Consider the following 22,819-nt stretch of genomic DNA (forward strand, 5'->3'; position numbering starts at 1 on the left):
AACCAATGAAAATTATTATATGCATTATATAAGTGAGAATTAATTTAATTTATTTAGAAAATATTAAATATAATAAATATCCATTTTTATTAACAATGAAAAGAAAGAATTTTATTCATAATAATTTATTTATACTATATAAGAAGAAAAGAAGAAAAAAAAGATAAAACTATACCCGCATATTGCCGGTTTATACGGTTTATATAATCTTAAGATTAGTGCAAGATAATAAACATTTGTTGACTCTTGCAGAGTTCAATAAATGTTGCGCCAATCCGGTGGGCAATCTTCATCGTGTTCTATTACATTGTTTGTTTCAATCCCCCAACTCCACCCATTTGAATTTGAAGCCCAATCTGTTGAACCATGATGTTGGAAATAGATTTCCTCATCATCGTCGTCATCGTCCCAAGAACCTTCATCTTCATCGTCCCAATCAGCAATATTAAACTGAAATCCATCGATAATTTCAGAGATAGCGGATAAATCTAAATCTCCGTCAGCGGAAAAATATCTAATAAATGATCTTGGCTTTTTTTTTTTAGGAGGTCCTAACTTACATCTTGATCCATCAGGATTAGCATGCTGGTAAAAACACTCATCAGCGAAAGGACATTTTCCACTCCCTTCAAAATATTTACAAGGGATTTGAGATATTTTTTCCTTGTATGTTGAAATGATTTGCTCTTTTTGAGGCCCAGCTTTAGCAAAACGACTAGATGGAACAACATATGGAGAATTTTTTCTGCATACGGGACATGTTTTAGTGGTATCAACATCTTGAAAAGGGCTTGAAACGTTGCTTGTTTTACGCCATACTTGTATACAATCTCGACAAAATATATGATCGCAATGTATAAGCAACCCAAACGTTTTAGGAGTATCATAACAAATAGCGCACGTATATTCGTCTTCGACAACAACCTCCTTTGCTTTTTGTTTGTCTTTTTGACTTTTTAAGTCATTTTCATTACTATCAACGGTATCAATTCCTTTAGTGTTATTAGATTTTTCATGTTTATACCAGCATGAATCTCCAAACATACAACGATCTTCCAAGAAATACTTGCAAACAAGTAAACTTTCGGGTGGAACTCTATTATTACTATTATTTGATCTACGATAGTTCGAATTAGAATTCGACTTGTGTAACGTCGAAGAAGAACTTCCTCCAGTATTATAGCTGTTTTGTTCATCGCCATCGCTATTTCTATTGCGTGGACTGTTTCCTTCTCGTGTGTGCAAGTAATGGCAATTTGGCCCATTTCTACAATGTCCGTTAGCAAAAAACCTGCAAATCGTACGTGAGGAGCTCGCGTTCACTCTGTAAGAAGACATGATTTAAAAAATCTAATTAAGAAAGAACAAGTTTTTTTAAAAAAGGAGATATATTGCTTTTTTAATTAAGAGACTCGAAAATCGTTATGTGAACAGTTTACAAAAAAACCGGCTCACAAAGAATGTGGCTTTCCAAGCAAAAGAAAGTTGCCTACGTAAATTCTAAATCAACTGTTTTAAATATCATTAATTTGAATTTACAGAGAAATTTTCCGAATTTACACTTAGTTGGTAAGGTTAATTTGAATTTTGTTCCACAACATTTACTCGGCAAATAATCAGATGACGCAGAAGAAGTTAAATCATGAATGCTATTTAAAAGCTTCGGTTTTATTTTAGTGCTTAGACCAGCCTATTGCGATGTTGCCAATTTTTAGTTCAACCAACTCGCCAAGGCTTACACCGAAAACATTTTTATCATGGCTAATAACAACAAGGCTCGTCAGAATAATTGTGATATCTTTTATCACATTCTCTGCGATTTTCTCCTTCACACATTTATTTAGAGGATTTTATTTTGGAAGATCTAAAATTTTACATCCCATATCGAGAACATATGGTAAGTAGTTAAATATTGAAATTATTGATGTGATCCAAATATCAAAATAACTAACTCTTTTCTCTAAATCGATAGACACAAATCAGATTTCTCCGTTATCTGAAATGAATAATTTATATAGATTTTCTAAAATGCATTCTAAAACTTCAAAGTTATTTACCGATAGTCTATACCCTTATTATTATCGTGCAGAGCGTACACCTGAATTAGACGACATAACTGTCACTACTTTTGTATCTCAACAAGGTTTTGACGATTTAATAAGACTAGCCGAAGCTTGGCAAGGTAATTATCTTCGATTGTAAATACAATTAGGGTGCTGTCAGATATTACCTAATATTTTAAGGGGAGGGGGGGTAACTAAAGATCTTAGGTTATATACAATACTATATGAGGAATTATATATATAACATATCTTACCTGGGGGGGGTAAGCTCTTATATTAATATTAGGTAATATCTGACAGTGCCCTTACCAATTATTCTTAAATTAATTAAATGATATATTTTATAGGTCCTGTGTCAGCGGTTCTTCATGTGCCAACGGAAACACTTGATGACAAGGATCCGAGAATTGTAAATATTCTCGCAACATATAACGATCTATATAAAAGAAATGCAATTCTTAAACAAAATGTTGATATTCATCTTTTAGCGGGTCCAGTATCTATCAATAATGTTACAATATTACCACGGCCTACTAATTTTCATTTCAATATTGCAAGATTTTTTGCTCGTTCAGAATTTGTATTATTTTTAGATCAAGATACATGGCCAACACAACGTGCACGAAAAATACTTAGAAAGCATAAAGAAATTCTTTTGCAAAATGATATTCTTGTTTTACCTACATTTGTTTTTACTGAGCTTTCCACAAGCCATACAAGTAATGATTTTCCGCGTTCAATTGAAGAATTAACAAAATTAGCTAAACGGAAATATATGGGATTAAAAGATAGTGGTTGGTCGCTTAATAAAGGTCCAACAAGTTATGAAAATTGGTTGAAAAAAAAGGTATATAATGTATCCGATTACGAAATGCATTATCAACCGAATTTTGTTGTAAGGCGAGGAAGAGAGCTTCCATGGTAAATTTAGAAAATATTCATTTTTTGTAACTTAATTATTAAATAATAACGGTGATCTCTTTTTAGGTGTACCGAAAGATTTGATAATTTTGAGAACAGCAAAGCGGCATGCTTGCTCCAAATGTATATAAGTGGGTCAGAATTATGGGTAATACCTGAAGCGTTTTTAATAGAATATCATTATAATCGACATTCATATCTTCTTAAACCTATAGAATCTAAATGGGAGGTTCGTATATTAAATTTGTGATTATTATTTATATAGTTTTTGTGATTCATTATTTTGCCTTTTATAGAAAACCATTAAAGATCGAATGTATACTAAATTCTTTCGAGAGGCATGTATTCATTACGCAAAAATATTAGATTCAATGGGCGAATGGAATACACCCAAAGCAAATCATGTTAAACAACAATGTGCTAGAATAATAACGAATTGGGGTCTAGGTATAATTGATGGTTTAACTGCAGATAGTATTACAGTTCTTTAATATTTAATATAATTCATATTTTATTTGTTCGCCTTTGTTAGTTAATTTAATATAGAATAAAATCTTTATATTAATTATTGTATAAGAGAGATTTGTAAAAATTAGTTGTTTAATTAAAATTATAATTAATACTAGTATTAATTAAATTAATACAAATTAAAATAATCAATCCTTGGTAAATAATTATAACATATATATATATTGATAAATTTTACAAGTTAACCAACTGAAAATTACTCTTTTGTTTCGATATCTCGAGATACGGATGTACCGGACCCATCCTTTAATGCTGATGTACTAGGTACATCTGTTAATTGATCTGATTTAATTTTTTCAGAGTCCTCTCTATTTCTACGAAACTCGATTATTAATTCTACGTGTTTGGCATGTGGAAAGAGATCCACCCCAATAGCTTTAACAGGTTTAAATGGTACTCCATGAAAATCCTTATTTATGGGGCGACAAATGTCTACAAAATTCTGAATAGCTGCGTTATGATCGCATGAAATATAAATAAAATGATCAATTGCACGACATTTACGAAGTGCTTTAATAACATTCTTGTGAACTCCCGCACGTGGAGGATCTATGATTGCTACAGCAGTTCCAGAAGTTTTGTTACTGAAATTATGTAATGCAAATAAATTCTTCTCAACAGGTCCAAGAATGTATTCGGCATTATTTATCTCATTCAGAGAGGCATTTATTTTAGCGTCCTCTACAGCCTCCTCACAAAGCTCTATTCCAACAACCTCTTTAATTGTAGTTCCAAGACTTTTTGATAGAGCAATTCCGATAGTTCCTGTTCCACAGCACACATCTATCAATGTTGGTGACTCCGAGAAATCTTTTGGATCATATATTTCTTTAATGATATCTCCACATTGTTGATATAACAACTCTGCTGCTGCAGTGTTCGTTTGAAAAAATGCTCTGGGAGAAATTCGAAATCTACAATTCATCATCTCTTCATGAATAAATGGCGTGCCAAATATGCAATCAAGTGGATCTTCTGACATACCATTGCTTACACCACTGTATATTTGTACTAACAAAGACGTTAAATCAAAATTTTCTTCTTTAGCAAACATTTTGAAATATTCAGCAAGAGCACTCTTTTCTTGGTCAATTTGTTCTTTACTTAAACCTTGAGGATGTATTTGTATTATAATCATTATATTGCCACAGTTTTGTGACCTAACAGTTATTTGGCGCCAATTGCCCTGTTTTGTCTTACGATCATATACGTCATATAAAGATTGTCGTATATAATTTTGCATGGCTTTCGCGATCTTTTTTGCTATATCACTAACATGGATTGAATTATCTGGTTCAAGAACAGAATTATGACCATCTTTATAGGCTCCTAATAAAAATCCGACTGTTTTTTCTCCTTTCAGATTTAATCCTGCGGTGAACTCACATTTATTTCTATACCCTTTCAATACTGGCGAATGTATCATTGGTTTAAGATCTAAAGGAAGCTTGAAATCAAACTCTTCTTGTAGCCATGAAGAATGATATTGACTTTTATTATATAACTCATCCATTTTATCGCGGAATGTCTCAAGGGATTTTATAATCCCTCTTTGTTTAATTTCCAATTGAGCTTGATACTCATAAATATGTAAAGGTGTTACTTGATCCGCTAGCATTTCTTCCGGTGATTTTTGTATACCAGATTGTTCGATATTTTGCTGTTTTTCATTTTTTCGTCTATCAAATAATGCCTGTCTATCTTTTTCCGTAACATTATCTACTTGTATAGATAATTCTCTATTTTTGAATTTAATTCCTTTTAATTTATTCAATACATAATATTGTTGTTCTTCCGTTTTTAAAGTTGCAAAACAATAATCCCATTTTGGAGCTTTTTGTATTTTAACCTGTTCACATCCATTCTTCGCCAATAATTCTTTCATCATTTTAGATGATGCGAATTTCGGTACATTTTTAATTCGCAGCCTATACTGAGTTCCATCTTCAGGCTTTACTGATTCTGGAATTACACTGTCTAATGGTTTTTTTGATACGAGCGTAGTATCTTCTATAATATCGGAACTTTCCATAACTTCCGTAGGCGAGGTTCGATCCAGGTTAATATAAAAAAAGCTTCTTTTCTGGACACGCAATAACAACAGACTAATTTTGCTATTGTCGAATGATAATTTAGCCACTAAGATTCGCTTTGTAAAGCGAATATTGTGAAAATACATCAAAAATTCGAAGATCAGAGCTAAATAATTGGTAAATAACATCTGATTGATTTACGTACGATATAACTTTTTATTTTATTTATACTTGCTGTATTTTGTATTTGCTATTACAGAGCGCAATAATAGAAATTAAACTCAATTTTCAAAGCAGAAAGAACAAACCACCTAGTGTTTTAATTTCGAATAAAAAAAGGCATCAGTTATCGATAGTACATTCAAATCTTCACTTATATTGAATCCAATTTATTTACAAGCCAAAATGACAATAAACTTTTACACCCTAACGAGCTTGCATTAAGTAAATTCCTTTGATACAATTATTGTAAATTTTTATTAGTCGCGGTTATGTTATTAATCAATTTAATATAACGAGTAAGATAGTGTTATAAATTTGGTTAAAAGTTTTTATTTCGTAAAAGTGAATTATCCAATTTATACTCTTAAATCACGTGTCCACTAATCCATTATCCATTATTCAATAATTAGTATTTACAAAAAGTTTTTAACCGGAAAAAATCAAAATGTAAATTGCTGGCTTATTTGCGGCCGCCGCGGCCACGACTTCTACGACTCGCACCACGTTCTCCACGATTACCTCCACGATTACCTCCACGATTACCTCCACGACCACCTCGACCACCTCCACGACCACCTCCACGACCTACGGAAGGTTGGATAATGAGGCGATCCTTTGCAAGATCATCATCATCATCAATTACGTCGTCGTCATCAGGAACTACTTCCTCTTCAATAAAATCATCCATATCAGCAGTTATAACAGGCCTGGACTTAGTTGTAATCACGCTCGATATATTTAAGAAGGGAAGAGGGTGTGAACTGGCATTATATCTGTTTTAACAAAAAAAAAAGGAGTATATCAATTATTAATATAGGATAAAATGTTTGAGATTTGTATAATAATCCCAATACTTACTTCTTTGTAAAGGTAGACTTTAAGCCGCTGGCGATTTCAGAAGGTTTATAGTGTGTTTGATCATCCTTAAATTCCATGATAACATCGAATTGTTCTTTGGTTATCATGTATTGATCCATAATTTTAATGGTATCATTCACACCTTCAGTTTTTTGGTCAACCAAAGGTTTAATGAGAGCTTTTCGAAGAGTAGGAATGTAACTTTCGCGAACTTCACTTCTATCAGCGGAAATTTTAGTTCGCATGTGACTTTGAATTTCTTTCAATTGACGGTGAATCTTGATTGCTTTAGAATTTTGTCCTAGCCAGCTTGGAAATTTATATTGACCAAATTGACCTCCTTTACTATAACCATGAACGTAATATGCAGGCGCAATAGTAGAAAAGAATCCATGGATTGGCATAAGATTCCATTCTTGTTGTGGTCCATGAATTCTTTTATTAACCATATCTCCGCAAGACATGGCATCAGCGGCTTTTACAAAAGCTTCCAGAGATGCAAGTTTTTCTAAAGTATCTGGTTTTATATCTCCATTATCATATTCTTTAACAAACTTAGGAATAGTGTGAGGTTTCATTTTTATATAATTTTCAAAAATCATTAAAGGAGCTAGATCGTGTTCTTGGAAATAAAGTTTCATTTTATCATTAAAAGTATTCTTACGAGATTTCCAGATATCATTGCCCAAAAAATCTTTAGCTATTTCAAAGATATTTTTTTTAAGATGTTTCTCATTATTTTTGTTTAAACCCTTTATTTCATCATAATTAATACTATCATGATTAATCTTCCATGTGGATAGCAAGTTTAAAATTTGACGAATATCGGAATTAGCTCCTCTAATGAGTTCGTCTACGTCCGTTGATTGAATCTGTAAATTCTCCCTCGTTGCAATTGTCATAATTCTTGATCTGACTTGTTCAACCCGAGGTTTGCTGAACTTCAACTCATGACAATAAGGCCTTAATGATTTGAGTTTTTGAGCATTAATGTCATTGCAGATGCAAATTATGGGTACTTTTGTTTTCTTGATTAATTGAATTAGTTCAGCGATACCACCCTTGTCACCAGCAGACATACCATCGATTTCATCCATTAAGATAAGTGTTTTCTTTTTTTGTGCCTCATTTGCATGCTCCTTACTTGAAGATTTATCATTGAATGGTTGGAAAAAACCAGTAATAGACGTATTTTTTGTTGCTACTTTGATAACAGTATCCAATTGTTTTTTGCTTCGAGTGTCACTAGCATTAAGCTCAATCACATCGTACCCTTGAGTATTTGCAACAAGATGAACAGATGATGTCTTTCCGATTCCGGGAGAACCAGCAATTAACAATGCAGCCATCCATTCTTTGTTCTTAAATTTGAAACCTTTTTTATCCCATACGCCAAGCCATTTTTCCATATCTTTTACGAGATTTTGATTACCACAAAAATCCCTGAAAAGTTTAGGTCGATACTTTTCTGTCCACAATTGTGCGACAGTTTCGGAGGCCTTAGATGAGGCAGGTGAAGCGACTGCAGTAATTGCATCAGAAATTTTTGTAATAGGAGCTTTGGACTTAGAAGTTTTTGATTTTTGAGATTTATTTATATCAACATCAGATTTCCTGGGAGAAGTTCTAATCAACTCTAAAAGCTGATCCTCGTTTAAAGTTTTAATTTTAAATTGTTTAACTTTTTCCATTTTCTTCGGTCCTGGATCTTGTCCGACTATAACATATGAAGTTTTAGAACTAGGCTGTGAAGTAACACGCCCTCCATGACGTTTAACAAGATCTTGAGCTTCTTCACGGTCCATAGATAAATCGCCAGTAAAAACAAAGGTTTTACCATATAAGCACATTTCTTCACCTTGAGGTATTTCTTTTGATTCTGGAGTCGTTGGATCAGCTTTATTCAAATTAGACCGATCTACTATGATATCAGGTGAATCATTGTCTTCAACTTTTATCGATGTGGTACCGATCTCCGAGTTATCTTGAACGATACCCTTTTCATCATCTTCATCTTCCATATTCAATCTTTTTGATCGGGGCGTTTTAATAGCACGATTACTAGAAGGTTTATATGCTGCTTCTTTTTGTTCACGTTTCGTTTTCTTGGGGGGTGACTGTGATTTTGATTCTTCTTCTAATACAAAATCGTCATCATCATCAATCTTTTTTGAGCGTTTTTTGGTTACTGCTTTTGGCGTTACTTCTGTGGTTTTTCTTGATCGCCTAGGAGTAGTAAATATTTCTGGGTTTTCTGAGGTGCTTTGAGGAGGAGATGTTTCATCGTCAATTTTCATCGTCACAAAATCATCTTCCTTATTAGATTTTGGTGTATCAGAACGCTCCCGTTCTTTCTTAGTTGTTGGCTCATCAACTTTGGTGTTTTTTCGGTTAAGCCGAGTTGATTGACGTGTTGGAGTAGAAGTATTAGATTTTGAAGCAGAATTTTCTTGTGAAGTAGAAGTTCTAGAGGCCTTATGATCACCGAGTTCGTCGTCAGAATCCTGGATCCTACGCTTGGAACTCCCCTTTTTTGTAGTAGTCTTTTTTCCTAGCTTTTTATTCGCGTTTGGTGCGGAGAAATAATTACGGATATCCATTATGAAATTACAAACTATATTCAACTTTTAAAAAAGAAAAAGAAAATATGTAAAATCTTTTTTGCTCTCGTGAGAAATTTATAATTAATTCGTGTTTCTGATTTAGATAAAATATTTTATCTGTTTCTAAATAAGGAATTGTAAAATTGCTCCTCACCGGAAAAGGAAATTTTTCCGTCAACTCCAAGCAACACGAGTCTTACACAATATTATCACGTGATTTTTTCGTTGTACATACCTAAATATCAAAAATCAAATACCTAATAATTATTAGAATTTATAACTGACGTTAATTGTAGTAGCTAGATATGTTAATGATTGTACCCAAAATAGGCTTATCAATTGAATATCACAAAATTGGGCGGAATTGATAAATTATTAATTTAAAGTTTCACTGTATTATATTATTAAGGGTGATTTTTTTGCGGCGTAAAAAATTTATTTCTACTTTCTTATAATTTGCTGCGAGATGTAAATATACGCATTCAACGCATGGTTTATTTTAATAGATGAAAATTTTTTTGCCACTTTTACTTAAATTGAGATACTCATTTATGTTTCGTCGGCAAACCCGCATTTAATCAAATAATGAACAATTATTTTATTCTACTAAATTTGGACAAAAGTATCCTGGTTAACTCCGACAACTCCTTATTGAAAAAAAAAAGAAAAAGAAAATCAACGTTATAAGAAAAAAATGGTTCTTTGTCCAACAATAGGTTAATGGTTATGACTTTACCGCAAATACTTTAGTTTAAAATTTAAATATTTATAGTTTTATTCGTATAAAGCTCTAAATGAAAAAACACTAATATAAGGTTAGAAAAATATCCAAAAATAAATGTTGTGAAATATATGAAATATTTGAATATGTATGGAAATATCCTGCTGTGAATCTTTCTCTATTTGGTATTTTGGCTAGTCTGAACCAAGTATAAATTGTCTATCTCAATTTAATGTTCCTTTCAATTATTTTTTTTTTGTAAATTTCCCTTCATTAATGTTTCATTTTTATTATAATTCTTGTATTTAATCTGTTCGTTCCGCCTTTTCAAACGCTAGTAAGCCGGGCTAGCTCTTTAATAATAATAAATATAAAGTTTATTTTTCCAATTATTGAAAATTGTTTGTTTAAATGGGTTGCCATTCCAGCAAACATTTACCCCGTGAATTAACAGAAATAGATCCTTTACCTACTAAAATTTGTCCAGCATGTAAACAACAACATACACAACGTGGATGGTGTCAGCCATGCGAAATAAAACGATTTAAAGAAGATTTTCATAATTGGACAAGTGGAAACAATGACCTTGATAATATAATTAGACATTCTCAATTAAATACAACAGGTCCTCTAATGTTTTTAGAATGGATACCTTATGATAAATTTGAAAATATCAAAGAAATAGATCGAGGTGGTTTCGGTGTTGTATACAAGGCAACTTGGGATCTTGGGCCTAAATTGTATTGGGATGATTCAAGACGTTATTGGGTGCGTGAGGGTGAAAAACAGGTTGTTCTTAAACGTTTGCATAATTCTAATAATGCGAATGCAGAATTTTGGAATGAGGTATGTTAAATTATATCCTTAAATAATTTTGAATAAGAAAAAAATTATAAATATTTTTATTTTTAGCTCGACCGTCATCGATACAAACAAAATAAGTATATTCCTCGTTGTTATGGATTTAGTAGATGCCCATCTACAAAAGATTATGTATTAGTGCTCGAATTAGTGGATGGAGATTTGAGGCATCATCTCAAGAAAAATTTCATAGATATTACATGGGAAAAAAAGCTGGGGATTGTTTATAACATTGCACACGGACTAATGACAATTCATAACGCTGGTTTAATTCATAGAAACTTTCACACCGGTAATATACTAAGACATTTTAATGGATCACAATTCTTAACTTATATTACAGATTTGGGACAATATAGACCTGCAAACAAACAAAATTACGATGACGTATATGGAGTTTTAGCTTATGTGGCCCCCGAAGTTTTACGTGGTGAAGAATATACTGAGGCCTCTGACGTATATAGTTTTAGTATAATTATGTGGGAAATTGCATCAGGGCAGAAGCCATTTTATGATCGTCCACATAATGCGGAACTCGCACGGGAAATATGTAATGGGCTTCGACCATCAATAATAATGGAAACTCCACAATGCTATGTCGAGCTTATGGAAAAATGCTGGAATGCAGACCCTAAAGAACGTCCAGATATTAGAGAGTTGGAAAAATCCTTGATGTCATGGGGCTGGCATATGGGAATGTCACAGAAACATAGCGTATCTGATCAATTTATTTCTGCTGAGAAAGAAAGATTGCGATTATTAGAACACCTCGGTTCTCAGCTAGAACCCTTCAAGAAACCGCATCCAGAATCTTTTTATAAAAGCCGTCTTTTGAACTTTCCCGATTTACCAAAACCTCGAAATCTTTACGATAGCACCAGTGATTCTAAAGATCAAATTCATTCGATTTCTGGAATTTCTAGTGATGATGATAATACTGTAACTAAATATCAATGAAACTTTGTTCAAGAAATGGCTTAAATACCTTCGAAAATTGCTCCTAACAAATCCAACTTACAGTGAGGAAGACTTCAAAGAAGGCACAGATTAATTTCAAAGTTGTAGTTGGTTATAATTTATGAAACTGGACTAACCTGTAATTACTGTGTATTATAACTTTTATCTTATAGTAAGTTTCATAATGATCAGGGGTGGGCTTTATTTGTGAATTATTGAACATTTGTTGAGTTAATTTCTTTTATTTAACTTTAATTTCTTTCTTTTGGAAAAAAAAAAAAAAATCTTACAAAAAGATAACAAATATGGAATTAATAAGGGAAGAACCAATTTAAAATACTAAAGTTTCGTATTTGATTAATTTATTTTCCTTGAACATTTCCGGACAATTTTATTTATAACTATTTTAGATTTATGAACATTTCATTTTCTCATTCATAATTAGAATACTAATTACATTAATCTCTCAAATTTGTAAATTAGACATTAAAATTTTTTTTTTTAAATATTTTTTTTATTGTATTTTTAGAATAATGTTTAACTTTCTTAATTATTTTCACTTTTATTGAAAAAAATAGATATACAATGCACATAATTTCACATAAAAATAAATTATAATGAATAATTAATGGTTTATTATATTCATTGAAATAAATGGATAATTCACATTTATCTAACAATATAATTAATTTCTAAGATATTTACCACTGGAATTTGATTAATAATAACATTAGTTAATAGCAATATGTTTGTAATTTTAAAAAAATAAAAACGCTTTGCACAATATTTAGTAATATATACTATAGTAATTTAATAGATTAGAACCTAGAACTTTCAATTAAATTAGAATAAAAAAAAAATAAAGTTAAAAAGATTTGCAATTATTTGTTTAGCAATAAAGAGATAAAGAGATTATCGATATTTTACAATTATTTGAATATAAATATTAGTGGTTAAAAAATGTATTAGTAAATTCAGCAGTTTTAATTAATAATTTAGTAGTTCATTTTAAAATTTTTATATTTTTTCTTTTGCATTACTGGTAAAGTTAACAAAAAGTATCATTTTTTATTATTCATTTCCTAAAAAATATATATATATTTTCTCTATAATACATGTGAAGTTGAATAATGAAATGGAAAAAGTCAGTAAATTATTTTATCTAACATTGTATTAATCACATAATACCATAATAATTGGAATTCTTAATTATAATGAGAAATTTATTTATATTATTACTGATACAATAAAAAAATTGTTTTTTAATTATCTAATTTGACATGAAATTTTTTATATTATTTTTTTAAATGTATTTAATTATAAACTTTTCAGATCTAAAAAAAAAGAGAGATTCAAAAATTAGCAATTTAACAAAAAATGCGTAAATTTTAACTAAAAAAAGTTAAGGGAAATACCTCATCAATATCGAAATCGACATCACCATCTTCTTGACCAAAAGTGTCGGTTTCATTAATTTTAGCTAATAAAAACAAAAAAGGTTGTAAATAATTATATAAGTAAGAACTCAAAGATTCCGAAAAGATAATCATTATACCATTTTCCGGTAATTCGCCATATGTTTTTAAATTTCTGGCTTCTTCAGTTGTATATTTTAAAATAACGTCGGCTTTGGCGTCTTGATAATCACGAAGAGAAATCAAAATAATATCTCCTTGATTGATCCATACCTTGAGATAAAAGTATTAATAAAAAGATATTAGATAAAAAAAATATCATATTGGTAAACTCCTTTACCTTTTTCCGTAGTTTTCCACGGATATGTGCTAAGCGTTTCTCGCCATCAAAGCATTGAGCTTCTAAACGACCATTACCTAACATTTTTACCACTTGTGCATATTCTATTATTGAGATTAGAAAAATTGAAAGGTATTAAATTAGAAAAGTAATTAATTTCCTCCAAATAATAAAAATTACTAGTATTTAAAATTACCTTGACCATCCTCCTTAAAGATCAATTCTCTTTTTTCAGATTCGTTTTCGTTCTTACCCCTTCGTCTATTTTTTCCTCCCTAAAAAGCGATCAAATTTGTTAAATCAAGTTTTAATGGATATAATTTCCAAAGTTATTCACTCACTTTTCCTTTATTTTTGGGCATGTTGACAAAAAATTTGTTTTTTCGCGCTTGCTTGCAAAAAAGTAGTACCTTTATGAAAGAAAGTTTTTTATTTTAGTTTTGTGGAATTTTGGGAGCCTTATATAGTAAAATGTCGGAATAATACAAAATTTTTTAAAATCCGGTGTCTATTCATCACTATAATATGACAAATATGGTATAACTATGCCTTAATTTGATCTAACGTTATAACGCCCGCCCAAAATTAATTTGTAATTATCAACTTGATTGGATAATAGATTTTTCACGCAGCAACGCAGCAACGCAGCAATTCAATGACCAGCAAAGCACGTCATACCTTCGCTACGCTCCGAACTGTAAGAAAAAATTGAAGATTGAGATAGTTACGAAATTTACGTACAAATTCGTAAAGAAAGAAAGTATATTAAAAAACTTTTTTTTTTTCTTTTATTTTTTTCTTTTTATTTTATTAATTGAATGATTTCGAAAATAAATATGGCATTAAAATATATTTATTAAGGAAATTGTTAAAATTGTTAAAAAGAAACCAATCCTATATACATTCATTAATAATAATAAATAATTTTTGAAATATTATATAATACTATGGATTTTATATTTAATCAGCTAATAACTATTTAATATTAAAATAAATCTTCATATTGTAAGCAGAGAAAAAATATCTCTTTGAATTAAAATTTTTTTTTGGGTTTTGTACAATTTGTCAAAAGGAAAGAAACTTGAATAGGTTATAAAGTTCTATGTGGTAATATAAAGAAATAGATATCAAGAGAGGAAGGTTCTATAGATAAATACTTAATGCTGAGATAAGTAAAGCGAACCAAATAAAATAAAAATAAATTGTTAATAAAGTTCAAGTTTTTAAAATAAAATAAAGATAATGCAAATAAACAATAAAAAGTAAATAATGATATAATAATGATAATAATAATGATAATAATAATAATAAAATAATAAGTATTCGATACCCTATTAGAATCAAGGGGTTAGAACAACGCGTATGCGGTATTCATCTAATAATTTCATTAATTCACTGTCAGCTCCAAGGTATACTTGTTCCTAAATATGATAACGAGAATTATTAATGATATGTTAAGGATGATTGAACATGCAAAAATAAAGATAAAAAATTATTTCTTTCGTGAAATTATAATATTAAAATCAATAGCCAACCTCTTGTGAAAATGTCACTTGTGCATTGATAGGTGCACCATATTTGTCAAGATAAAATCTTAAAAGAGTGACATCACCATAACGAATGTTTTGCATTATCAACATATTATATGTTTTTTTAAGTCTCACGTCAGTGATGAGCCATTCATTTCGACGACTATTATTATGTGATCTTTCACCCGGTACAGATCTTCCAGAACGACCCGCAAATTTTGCATTCATTCTTGCAGCATATTTTTGAAGGAATTGCAATTTCGGATTTGGATTCGTCATTAACTCTGAACCTTGATATTGAGTTGAAGCACACTTATAACATGGCATGTTCTGATTTGGTTGAAAATAACATTCATTACAACAAGAACCTATTCCTGAAGTATTAGTATTAATAACAGGTGGATCTATATTAGGTGCTTTATCAAGTGAATATAAAACTGACCAATATGTAGGCCATCGTGAGTTTGTTTGACGCGAAGTCGGTGAAACTTTATTATTATTAGGTCCAGAGTTTGGAGCATCATTAGCATCAACAAAAAACTCATCTAAAATTCGATCGAGTAATTTTGGTGCACGATATTGTAAATGAGCTCCATATGCATATAGAACTAAGGAGCCCGACTTAACAGAAAGCCCATAGACATATCTAAGAAATAAGATAAGTTCTTTTTGAAAATGATTGCCAAGGTATTTACATGTTCGTGAAAAACGTGAATATTCTGGTAAAGTAAGGTTATATGAAATTCGAGTAATTAATTCAGCTGGAAGAGATAATAAAGTTGTATTTTCTTTTTGTGATAAGGGAGTTAATTGTGATACTGAAGAACCTATTGGAGATAAAATGACATCAGTCGACGTGGACAAGTCTCGTGAAATATTCCTACTACTATTACTATTGTTATTATTATGCTGTGAACGAGGTGTTCCTTGGAATTGACGTAGTCTGTAACGTTGTTTGCAACGTTGTTTAATTGAAGAATCCGCTTTCATTTTGATAAATAAACTGAGATGACTAAAGGAGATCCTTTTTTTTTTAATAAACAAAAACTTCAAAAATAAGCGATGAGTGGTGAATTCAGAATTTTGTGTGTACCATGAAGGTTACTTAAACTCTTATGGTCTCACACGAAAAAAAAAAGCGAAATATGTAGTGAAAGAAGATTAAAATATGTATGTGGCCATCAGGGCGCAAAATACTTTTTGGCGTATAGATAGATTTCCGGTGTCTAGTAAATCTTCCGGAATATTTTTTTTTTTGAAATCGGAAAAATTTTCCGGCTATAAAATTTAATCTTTAATTTATATAGATTAAAACTTAAATTCTTTAACTGGTATATGTGAATGGTGTTAAGTTTTTTTTAACCTTTTAATTATGATGAGTCAGGAGAATTCTATTTTGGTGGACTGGAATTTAATATAAATTAAAAATTAGTAGTTTTTTTTTTCAGTGAATTGCATTACACAATCAAAATAAGATTCATTTTTGAAAAACCGTCAAACTAGTTAATCTTCGCGACACAATGCAACTTGATTGTTTCACAGACTTCTACAAAAAGAAAAAAAGAGATTGAAAACCAGTAAGAAATGGATTATTCGTGTACCTATTCGGAAATTTTCCAAACACGGTTTATTTTGATATAAATGATTTTTTTTTTTATAATCCTAAGCCATAATACATTACGGACGAGTTATTGGACATCGGGAAATAAAATTGGATTGACATCGGAATTAAGCTTGATTAATATATATTGTAGATAATGTATATAATGTTAATTTATGCAAATACCTATCAATACGCAAAGCATTACCAAAAATACATCCAAAAAAGAAACTACAATTAGTTACAAAATATTGATATTTTATAAATAAAAATGTCAAGTTAAAGCATCCCATTTGGAAATTATAAAAGGAAATATAAAAAAAAATCTTTTTCTTAAAAAAAAAAATTACTTTGATTTACCATAAATATTTATTATAAACTTATAATCCTAAAATATAATATGCTAATAATGTTTGGAAAAAACTCGATTTTCCCCACTTTTCATTAAATATAAAAAGTTAACGCCCAATCATACACGATTATCAATTATGTAAAATCTTAACTAAACAAATTCTAGAAAAGCACTAGCCTATTTAGTTGAGAATTCCCATAGCATTTTATTTCCCTAAAAATAATCCTCCGCACTGATAATTTCGCTGCGGATTTATTTATAAATAGATTTTACTTTATTTATATATATAATAAATATTTATGTTTACATTAAATCATTTACTAATAAGTGAAAGTGAAGAAAAAAAACATGGCAGACACGCAAGCACATGAATTAGTTAGACATGTGTCACGGCTTGATCACGGACTTTAACTTTTTACATTGACCGAAATTTATATAAAAATCACTTGACATCTACGTGACACGATCTACGGATAAATTGATATAAAACGACTTTGATTTACTATATTGAAAAAAATAAGACTTCAATGATGTCAACGTCAAGCTCTCTTGATTCAGCAGAATCAAATGGATCTAATGTTTGGGCTTATAAAGCAGCTTTTGATAAAGTATGTATACTATGAATTTTCTTTTTAAAAATAAATTATTAATACTTATTTTAACTCTTTTTTTCCCTGAAATAGCGGTATCAAAAATTTTTAGATGAAGTAACTCCATATTATGCGTATAGATGGATTGGCACTGTTGTCATATTGGGATTATTCATGCTACGCATTTTCATATTACAAGGTTTTTACATAGTAACTTATGTAAGTTTTACACTTTCATTGTGTTGCTCTTAAAGTGATCTTTTGATAAATGTAAATTTGAAACCGAATTATATTAAATCATTTTATTCAATTTATTAGGCGTTGGGGATTTATCTTCTTAATCTTTTCCTCGCTTTTCTACAACCTAAATTTGATCCGTCATTAGAAATGGATATTACAGAAAACGAGGGAGAAGAGGGACCCTCACTACCCACTCAGGCTGACGAAGAATTTAAGCCTTTTATTCGAAGATTACCCGAATTCAAATTTTGGTATAAATTATTATTTTTATGATATGAAATATTTATACGTGAGAAAATATTTTCAATTGTCTTAATTCCTTTTTAATTGAATTTTTATAGGTATTCCTCAACGAAAGCTATTGTTATATCTTTATTTTGCACCTTTTTCCCATTCTTTGACATACCAGTTTTTTGGCCGATTCTTCTTATATATTTCTGTATTCTTTTTGCTATTACAATGAAACGACAGATAAAGCATATGAGGAAATACAAGTAAGTTTTTTTTATTTAAGAGTTTACAAAGAGAAAATTTTATATTTTATTAACTTTTTTGTTTGTTTGTTTTCTAAATAGTTATGTTCCATTTGATATTGGTAAAAAGGCATATAATGGTAAAAAATAACCAAAAATGAGTGTTATAATTCAATGAATCAAATAAAACTTTGATTCATGTATTAATACACCATTTATTTTATTTTATATATCACAATAATAGAGTATACATTATAATCAATATTCAAAACTAACTTTATTTTTTTTTTTTAAAAAAAATTGGGGTAACTTTTAAAAGAACAAAATAATGAATCATCTAACAATGTGAATGTTAGTTTGGGTGAGATATAAAACCTTTATGTTCTTTTTTATTTTCATATATTTGTATACTTTATATTTCGTACTGTTGTGTATCAAATTAATTTTCCCGAATTGTTAAAATATTAGTATAATATAGAAATTATAGGTTTTTTTTTTAAAAAAAAAAAAAAATATCTATAAAACCAATTTTTTATATTAAAATCAGTACAATAATTTAATGTGGACCATTTATATAAATGAATTAATAATATGTGAAAGCTTGAAAGCTGTATAATAAATACTGTAATTAATTCTTCATATAAAAGTCATGTGATGGTTCGGAAATTTTATCATAATCACATGAGTATCTGTGATGCATCTTTTATTCTTTATTTTATAACAAAAATGCCTGAGCTTCCAGAAGTTCACCGTGCCGAGAGGGCTTGTAACGCAAATGTAGTTGGAAAAAAAATTGTTAAAGTTGAAGCGGTATGATCAAGTTTATTTTATTTATTTATTGATGTAACAAATATTTTCAAACTCTTTTTTTTAATACTTTTAAGCAAGAAGACAAGTTAATTTTTGGCAATATTTCGAAGGGTGAATTCGAACGTAGTTTATTAAATAAGTTTGTTGTAAATACTGGTCGCTGGGGAAAATATTTCTATTTTGGTAAGTAAAATTTGTTCGTTTTGATTAATGGCGCGTATCTTGATTTATATTTTGTCAATTATTAGAAATGAATGAAAGTCCAAACCCCGTCTTTCATTTCGGAATGACTGGAGATATCTATGTATGTATTGTTTTATTTTTAATCATATTGGCCTAATTTATTTATTATAGTATAAATTTTCCTCATAGTTTAAGGATCAAGAGACATTTTCTTATCGTAGTAAACGATCCAAAAATGATCCAAATGAATGGCCTCCTAAATTTTGGAAATTCATTCTTACATTCGAAGACTCGTCTAATGTATATACTGAAAAAATTATGATGGCATTTTCTGATGTACGTAGATTAGCAAGAGTATTTCTTACTATCAACTCACCATTACAAGATGTTCCTATATCAAAATTAGGATTTGATCCTCTGCAGAGCATGCCTAATATTCAGAAATTCAGTGAATTGATTTTGAAGCGAAAATGCCCGATCAAAGCTTTATTGTTAGATCAACAATTTTCTGCAGGGGTTGGTAATTGGGTTGCGGACGAAGTATTGTTCCAATCACATATTCATCCCAATCAGCACGCAAATACTCTCAGCAAAGAACAAATTGAAACGCTGCATGAGAAATTAGTTTATGTTTGTAAGACAGCTGTTGATGTAAATGCTGAAGCGCGATTATTTCCTAACAGTTGGCTATTTCATTATAGATGGAATAAGAGAAATAAGAATGGGGCATTTATGCCGAATGGAGAACAAATCATATTTGAAACCGTAGGTGGTAGAACTACCGCTATTGTATCGAGTGTACAAAAGTTACCTGAAGGTACAGCAAATTCGCGTTTACATGCTTCTACTAGTACAGTAAGTTTACTTTTATACTCATGTTTCAATTTATCATTTACTGATTACGTTACTTATGCATAACATCTATTCCTTATTTGTTAACCCCAAAAAGCTAATACGTCAAAAACGCAAGATTATCACGGTTGGCGATAATAAGTCAACCGAAAAGCGGTCTCGAAAGACGTAAATGATCTGTAGAATTATGATTTGTGGAATTAGATTCGACGAAATTAAGTATCGAGACTTTGATATGACTAAGTAAATCAACAGATACGCATAATTCGCATGTCAAAAGACAGTTTTCTATACTTCTTTTTTTTTTTATTATGAACCACTTTTAACATCGTACAATAAATATTAATGCAAATAAAGCTCAAACCCTTTGGCCAATCAAATCATTGGAAATTCCATTGGTCAAAATGTGACACGAAACTATCACAAAGTAGTAACATTTGAGGCTAGCCAATCGAGCCCGATAATTTCAATTTTAATAATGTCATTAATAACGCGTTCTCTTCTTCACAATTTACAACTACGTCAACCCATTATTATTTATAATTTAAGATATAAAACTCATATATTTCGTTATAAATTATTTCAAGAATTTAATACAACAAAATTACAAAATCAATTAATTTTAAAAAAGAGTTTATTTACAAGTAATTCATTATTTTCTGATGAATCAATTATTGATAATTCTATAGTAGAGCCAACAAATGTTATCAAAGAAAATAACAAAAGTAAAAAACAAAGAATTGAAATTGAATTAAACGAACAAGATTTGATAGAATCATTTGTAAAGGGTTCAGGTAATGGTGGTCAAAAAATAAATACTACTTCAAATTGTGTGGATTTAAAACATATTCCAACGGGAATAAGAGTTCAGGTTAAAAAAAATTTTTTTAATACTCCTTATATTTAGTTTATGTAGGTACTAATTTGATAATTGTTCTTTTGTACAGTGTCAAAAAACAAGATCATTACAACAAAATAGAAATATAGCAAGAAAAATTTTAATAGAAAAATTAGATAATTATTTTAATGGTGAATTGAGTAAATATAATTTAAAAAAAGAAAAAGTTAGAAAAAAACAATCGAAAAAAAAGAAAAGAACTAAAGAAAAGTATGGTGATAAAAATAAATCTGTTAAAGAAAATGAAGATTTTGAAGAGGATATAAATAATATAAATAATACGATTAGTACTGGATAAAAAATAAATGAATTATTATTTTGAGATTTAAACACATTAAAAAATTTATTTATTTATTATAATATTATTGATTATATTCATAAATTTTTATTTCAAATTCTTAAACAAGCAAAACTGCATTAACACACCCATCATTTTCGGGATTATTTGTCACTTTTAATTAAGTAAAAAGTTAGTATAAATATAGGAAAAAATATATATATAATTTTTATATGCTACGTACCTTGTGCATATTTACCCCAAACAACTTTACCAGAAGTTGTAACAAGACCTAATTCGGAAACATTAACTTCAATGACGGTACCTTTAGTAAGTACACCCAACTGAGTATAAAGAGGACTTTGAGGATTTTTCTTTACACCAATGATTGGTAAACAAAAAGTGGCTCCCAGCTCTGGATGTGTAACATGAGCTTTTTTATAACGTAATGCCATGGGTCTAATAAATCTCTCATATTTTGGTGGTTTACGAGTAAAACCATCTCCAACAAAAGTCGCTTTTGTGATCATACGTTTCCATTGTTTGGCTATATGTCAATAAAACAAAATTTTAAATCAATAAAATAATCTTATCTTAATTTAAACAATTTATAAAAAAAGAATAACTTACTTCTATTTTTTCCAGTTTTAACAACTTTAAACATTTCATCTTCAGCGATGCCCCTAACTTTAGGTAAGGGTACATTCCATTTGCCAGCTTTTTCTTTACGTTTTTGTTTTATCATATTTGACAATATTTTGGCTCTTTTTTGTCCTTCACGATCTAATAAATATGCTGGTATTGCTCCTTCAGGTACTGCTTGATCATCTTTTTGTTTAGTTGATTTCTCTTGATGTTGTTTTATCCTTAATTTATAATCAAAAAAAAAAAATTATTAAACGTAAATCTTTTAAATCTTAGATAAAAAATTAATTGATTACAAATAAACTTACTTCTTCTTCATTTCTATCTTTTCTGCATGTCGCTTCTTATTATATAATTTTGCTCTTATACCATGAACTTTTTGTGCAAAAGCTGAAGTGCTATGAGCTTCACGTGCCTCCCTCTTTCGCCTTAATTCATTAAATATAATCAACCGTTTTATTACTTAAAAATTCAAAAATTCAAGAATTATCAAAAAAAAAAAAAATTACATTACTTGCGCTCTTCGTAATCCAATCTTCGTCCATGTTTTTTAATGGATTCTTCAATATATTCGTTTTGCGGCTAATTTAAAGCATTAAATAATCAAATTTAATTTGTTGTTTTACTTCAATATTTTTAAATTCAGGAATAATTACCATTTTTTAATGAATAAATCCTCTTAACGAATTATCAGTTATTTGAATCTATCACCTTTATTTTATTCTTGATCAACATGATCATCACGTGAAATTGAGCCAATGAAATGGTCTCTCCTTAAAGAATTTAAGAAAACCTCGTTTCACATTTTTAAAATATATTTATATAATTTTTTATAATTACTATAAGTA

The 22,819-nt window shown here is 29.6% G+C and overlaps 10 protein-coding genes across 11 annotated transcripts; 4 read left to right on the forward strand and 6 right to left on the reverse strand.

Moving 5' to 3' along the window:
- Positions 1–17: 17 nt before the first annotated feature.
- On the reverse strand, positions 18–1,487 carry OCT59_028201 (uncharacterized protein). The gene has a single exon (XM_025313171.2). The coding sequence runs from the start codon at positions 1,336–1,338 to the stop codon at positions 256–258; it is 1,083 nt and encodes a 360-aa protein (XP_025187972.1). The 5' UTR covers positions 1,339–1,487; the 3' UTR covers positions 18–255.
- OCT59_028202 (uncharacterized protein) lies at positions 1,461–3,667 on the forward strand (the record flags this gene model as incomplete). The annotated part of the gene is made up of 6 exons (XM_025313172.2): positions 1,461–1,574; positions 1,678–1,897; positions 1,973–2,182; positions 2,411–2,984; positions 3,051–3,213; positions 3,281–3,667. 6 exons carry the CDS (start codon positions 1,461–1,463, stop codon positions 3,473–3,475), a joined length of 1,476 nt encoding a protein of 491 aa, XP_025187973.2. The 3' UTR covers positions 3,476–3,667.
- On the reverse strand, positions 3,559–5,630 carry OCT59_028203 (uncharacterized protein). The gene has a single exon (XM_025308607.2). The coding sequence runs from the start codon at positions 5,542–5,544 to the stop codon at positions 3,709–3,711; it is 1,836 nt and encodes a 611-aa protein (XP_025187974.2). The 5' UTR covers positions 5,545–5,630; the 3' UTR covers positions 3,559–3,708.
- Positions 5,631–6,069: 439 nt separating this feature from the next.
- Positions 6,070–9,241, reverse strand: OCT59_028204 (uncharacterized protein). The gene is made up of 2 exons (XM_025313173.2): positions 6,626–9,241; positions 6,070–6,540 (listed from the first exon to the last, which is right to left on the reverse strand). The coding sequence occupies exons 1-2, from the start codon at positions 9,223–9,225 to the stop codon at positions 6,228–6,230; spliced, it is 2,913 nt and encodes a 970-aa protein (XP_025187975.2). The 5' UTR covers positions 9,226–9,241; the 3' UTR covers positions 6,070–6,227.
- A 1,119-nt stretch (positions 9,242–10,360) lies between these two features.
- Positions 10,361–11,767, forward strand: OCT59_028205 (uncharacterized protein; the record flags this gene model as incomplete). The annotated part of the gene is made up of 3 exons (XM_066147135.1): positions 10,361–10,795; positions 10,862–10,916; positions 11,439–11,767. The coding sequence occupies 3 exons, from the start codon at positions 10,361–10,363 to the stop codon at positions 11,765–11,767; spliced, it is 819 nt and encodes a 272-aa protein (XP_065993878.1).
- Positions 11,768–12,811: 1,044 nt separating this feature from the next.
- On the reverse strand, positions 12,812–14,008 carry OCT59_028206 (Eukaryotic translation initiation factor 1A X-chromosomal). The gene is made up of 6 exons (XM_025313175.2): positions 13,864–14,008; positions 13,719–13,797; positions 13,523–13,626; positions 13,323–13,455; positions 13,183–13,247; positions 12,812–13,101 (listed from the first exon to the last, which is right to left on the reverse strand). The coding sequence occupies exons 1-6, from the start codon at positions 13,882–13,884 to the stop codon at positions 13,096–13,098; spliced, it is 408 nt and encodes a 135-aa protein (XP_025187977.1). The 5' UTR covers positions 13,885–14,008; the 3' UTR covers positions 12,812–13,095.
- Positions 14,009–14,365: 357 nt separating this feature from the next.
- Positions 14,366–16,231, reverse strand: OCT59_028207 (uncharacterized protein). The gene is made up of 2 exons (XM_025313176.2): positions 15,058–16,231; positions 14,366–14,943 (listed from the first exon to the last, which is right to left on the reverse strand). The coding sequence occupies exons 1-2, from the start codon at positions 16,039–16,041 to the stop codon at positions 14,863–14,865; spliced, it is 1,065 nt and encodes a 354-aa protein (XP_025187978.1). The 5' UTR covers positions 16,042–16,231; the 3' UTR covers positions 14,366–14,862.
- Positions 16,232–17,514: 1,283 nt separating this feature from the next.
- Positions 17,515–18,948, forward strand: OCT59_028208 (uncharacterized protein). Of its 2 annotated transcripts, XM_066147136.1 has the most exons (6): positions 17,517–17,611; positions 17,687–17,812; positions 17,912–18,084; positions 18,175–18,327; positions 18,409–18,446; positions 18,626–18,883. In XM_066147136.1, exons 1-6 carry the CDS (start codon positions 17,531–17,533, stop codon positions 18,676–18,678), a joined length of 624 nt encoding a protein of 207 aa, XP_065993879.1. In that variant the 5' UTR covers positions 17,517–17,530; the 3' UTR covers positions 18,679–18,883. The 2 variants fall into 2 exon arrangements, with proteins under 2 accessions (XP_025187979.1, XP_065993879.1); XM_025313177.2 differs by having other exon boundaries at positions 17,515–17,611; positions 18,409–18,948.
- Positions 18,949–19,032: 84 nt separating this feature from the next.
- OCT59_028209 (uncharacterized protein) lies at positions 19,033–21,385 on the forward strand (the record flags this gene model as incomplete). The annotated part of the gene is made up of 7 exons (XM_066147137.1): positions 19,033–19,116; positions 19,191–19,299; positions 19,365–19,420; positions 19,489–20,154; positions 20,249–20,319; positions 20,509–21,022; positions 21,099–21,385. 7 exons carry the CDS (start codon positions 19,033–19,035, stop codon positions 21,345–21,347), a joined length of 1,749 nt encoding a protein of 582 aa, XP_065993880.1. The 3' UTR covers positions 21,348–21,385.
- Positions 21,370–22,652, reverse strand: OCT59_028210 (Ribosome biogenesis protein). Its single transcript, XM_066147138.1, has 6 exons — positions 22,628–22,652; positions 22,486–22,553; positions 22,280–22,399; positions 21,957–22,192; positions 21,571–21,873; positions 21,370–21,500 (listed from the first exon to the last, which is right to left on the reverse strand). Exons 1-6 carry the CDS (start codon positions 22,628–22,630, stop codon positions 21,448–21,450), a joined length of 783 nt encoding a protein of 260 aa, XP_065993881.1. The 5' UTR covers positions 22,631–22,652; the 3' UTR covers positions 21,370–21,447.
- Positions 22,653–22,819: the final 167 nt, after the last annotated feature.

This window comes from Rhizophagus irregularis, chromosome 8 (assembly GCF_026210795.1).
Source record: "Rhizophagus irregularis chromosome 8, complete sequence".
Lineage (NCBI taxonomy): Eukaryota > Fungi > Glomeromycota > Glomeromycetes > Glomerales > Glomeraceae > Rhizophagus > Rhizophagus irregularis.

Excerpts from the sequence above, each read along its gene's own strand:
- OCT59_028204 (XM_025313173.2), bottom strand. The coding sequence starts at position 9,225 with ATGGATATCCGTAATTATTTCTCCGCACCAAACGCGAATAAAAAGCTA. Across the intron at positions 6,541-6,625 it reads AAGTCTACCTTTACAAAGAA|ATATAATGCCAGTTCACACC; the intron begins GTAAGTATTGGG and ends TTGTTAAAACAG.
- OCT59_028203 (XM_025308607.2), bottom strand. The coding sequence starts at position 5,544 with ATGGAAAGTTCCGATATTATAGAAGATACTACGCTCGTATCAAAAAAA.
- OCT59_028208 (XM_066147136.1), top strand. The coding sequence starts at position 17,531 with ATGATGTCAACGTCAAGCTCTCTTGATTCAGCAGAATCAAATGGATCT. Across the intron at positions 18,085-18,174 it reads TTACCCGAATTCAAATTTTG|GTATTCCTCAACGAAAGCTA; the intron begins GTATAAATTATT and ends GAATTTTTATAG. Across the intron at positions 18,447-18,625 it reads TGGTAAAAAGGCATATAATG|AACAAAATAATGAATCATCT; the intron begins GTAAAAAATAAC and ends AACTTTTAAAAG.
- OCT59_028207 (XM_025313176.2), bottom strand. The coding sequence starts at position 16,041 with ATGAAAGCGGATTCTTCAATTAAACAACGTTGCAAACAACGTTACAGA. Across the intron at positions 14,944-15,057 it reads AAGTGACATTTTCACAAGAG|GAACAAGTATACCTTGGAGC; the intron begins GTTGGCTATTGA and ends TATCATATTTAG.
- OCT59_028210 (XM_066147138.1), bottom strand. Across the intron at positions 22,400-22,485 it reads TTGGATTACGAAGAGCGCAA|GCGAAAGAGGGAGGCACGTG; the intron begins GTAATGTAATTT and ends TAATGAATTAAG. Across the intron at positions 21,874-21,956 it reads TAAAACTGGAAAAAATAGAA|CCAAACAATGGAAACGTATG; the intron begins GTAAGTTATTCT and ends ATTGACATATAG.
- OCT59_028206 (XM_025313175.2), bottom strand. The coding sequence starts at position 13,884 with ATGCCCAAAAATAAAGGAAAA. Across the intron at positions 13,456-13,522 it reads GTGGAAAACTACGGAAAAAG|GTATGGATCAATCAAGGAGA; the intron begins GTAAAGGAGTTT and ends TTTTATCTCAAG. Across the intron at positions 13,248-13,322 it reads TGGCGAATTACCGGAAAATG|CTAAAATTAATGAAACCGAC; the intron begins GTATAATGATTA and ends TGTTTTTATTAG.
- OCT59_028201 (XM_025313171.2), bottom strand. The coding sequence starts at position 1,338 with ATGTCTTCTTACAGAGTGAACGCGAGCTCCTCACGTACGATTTGCAGG.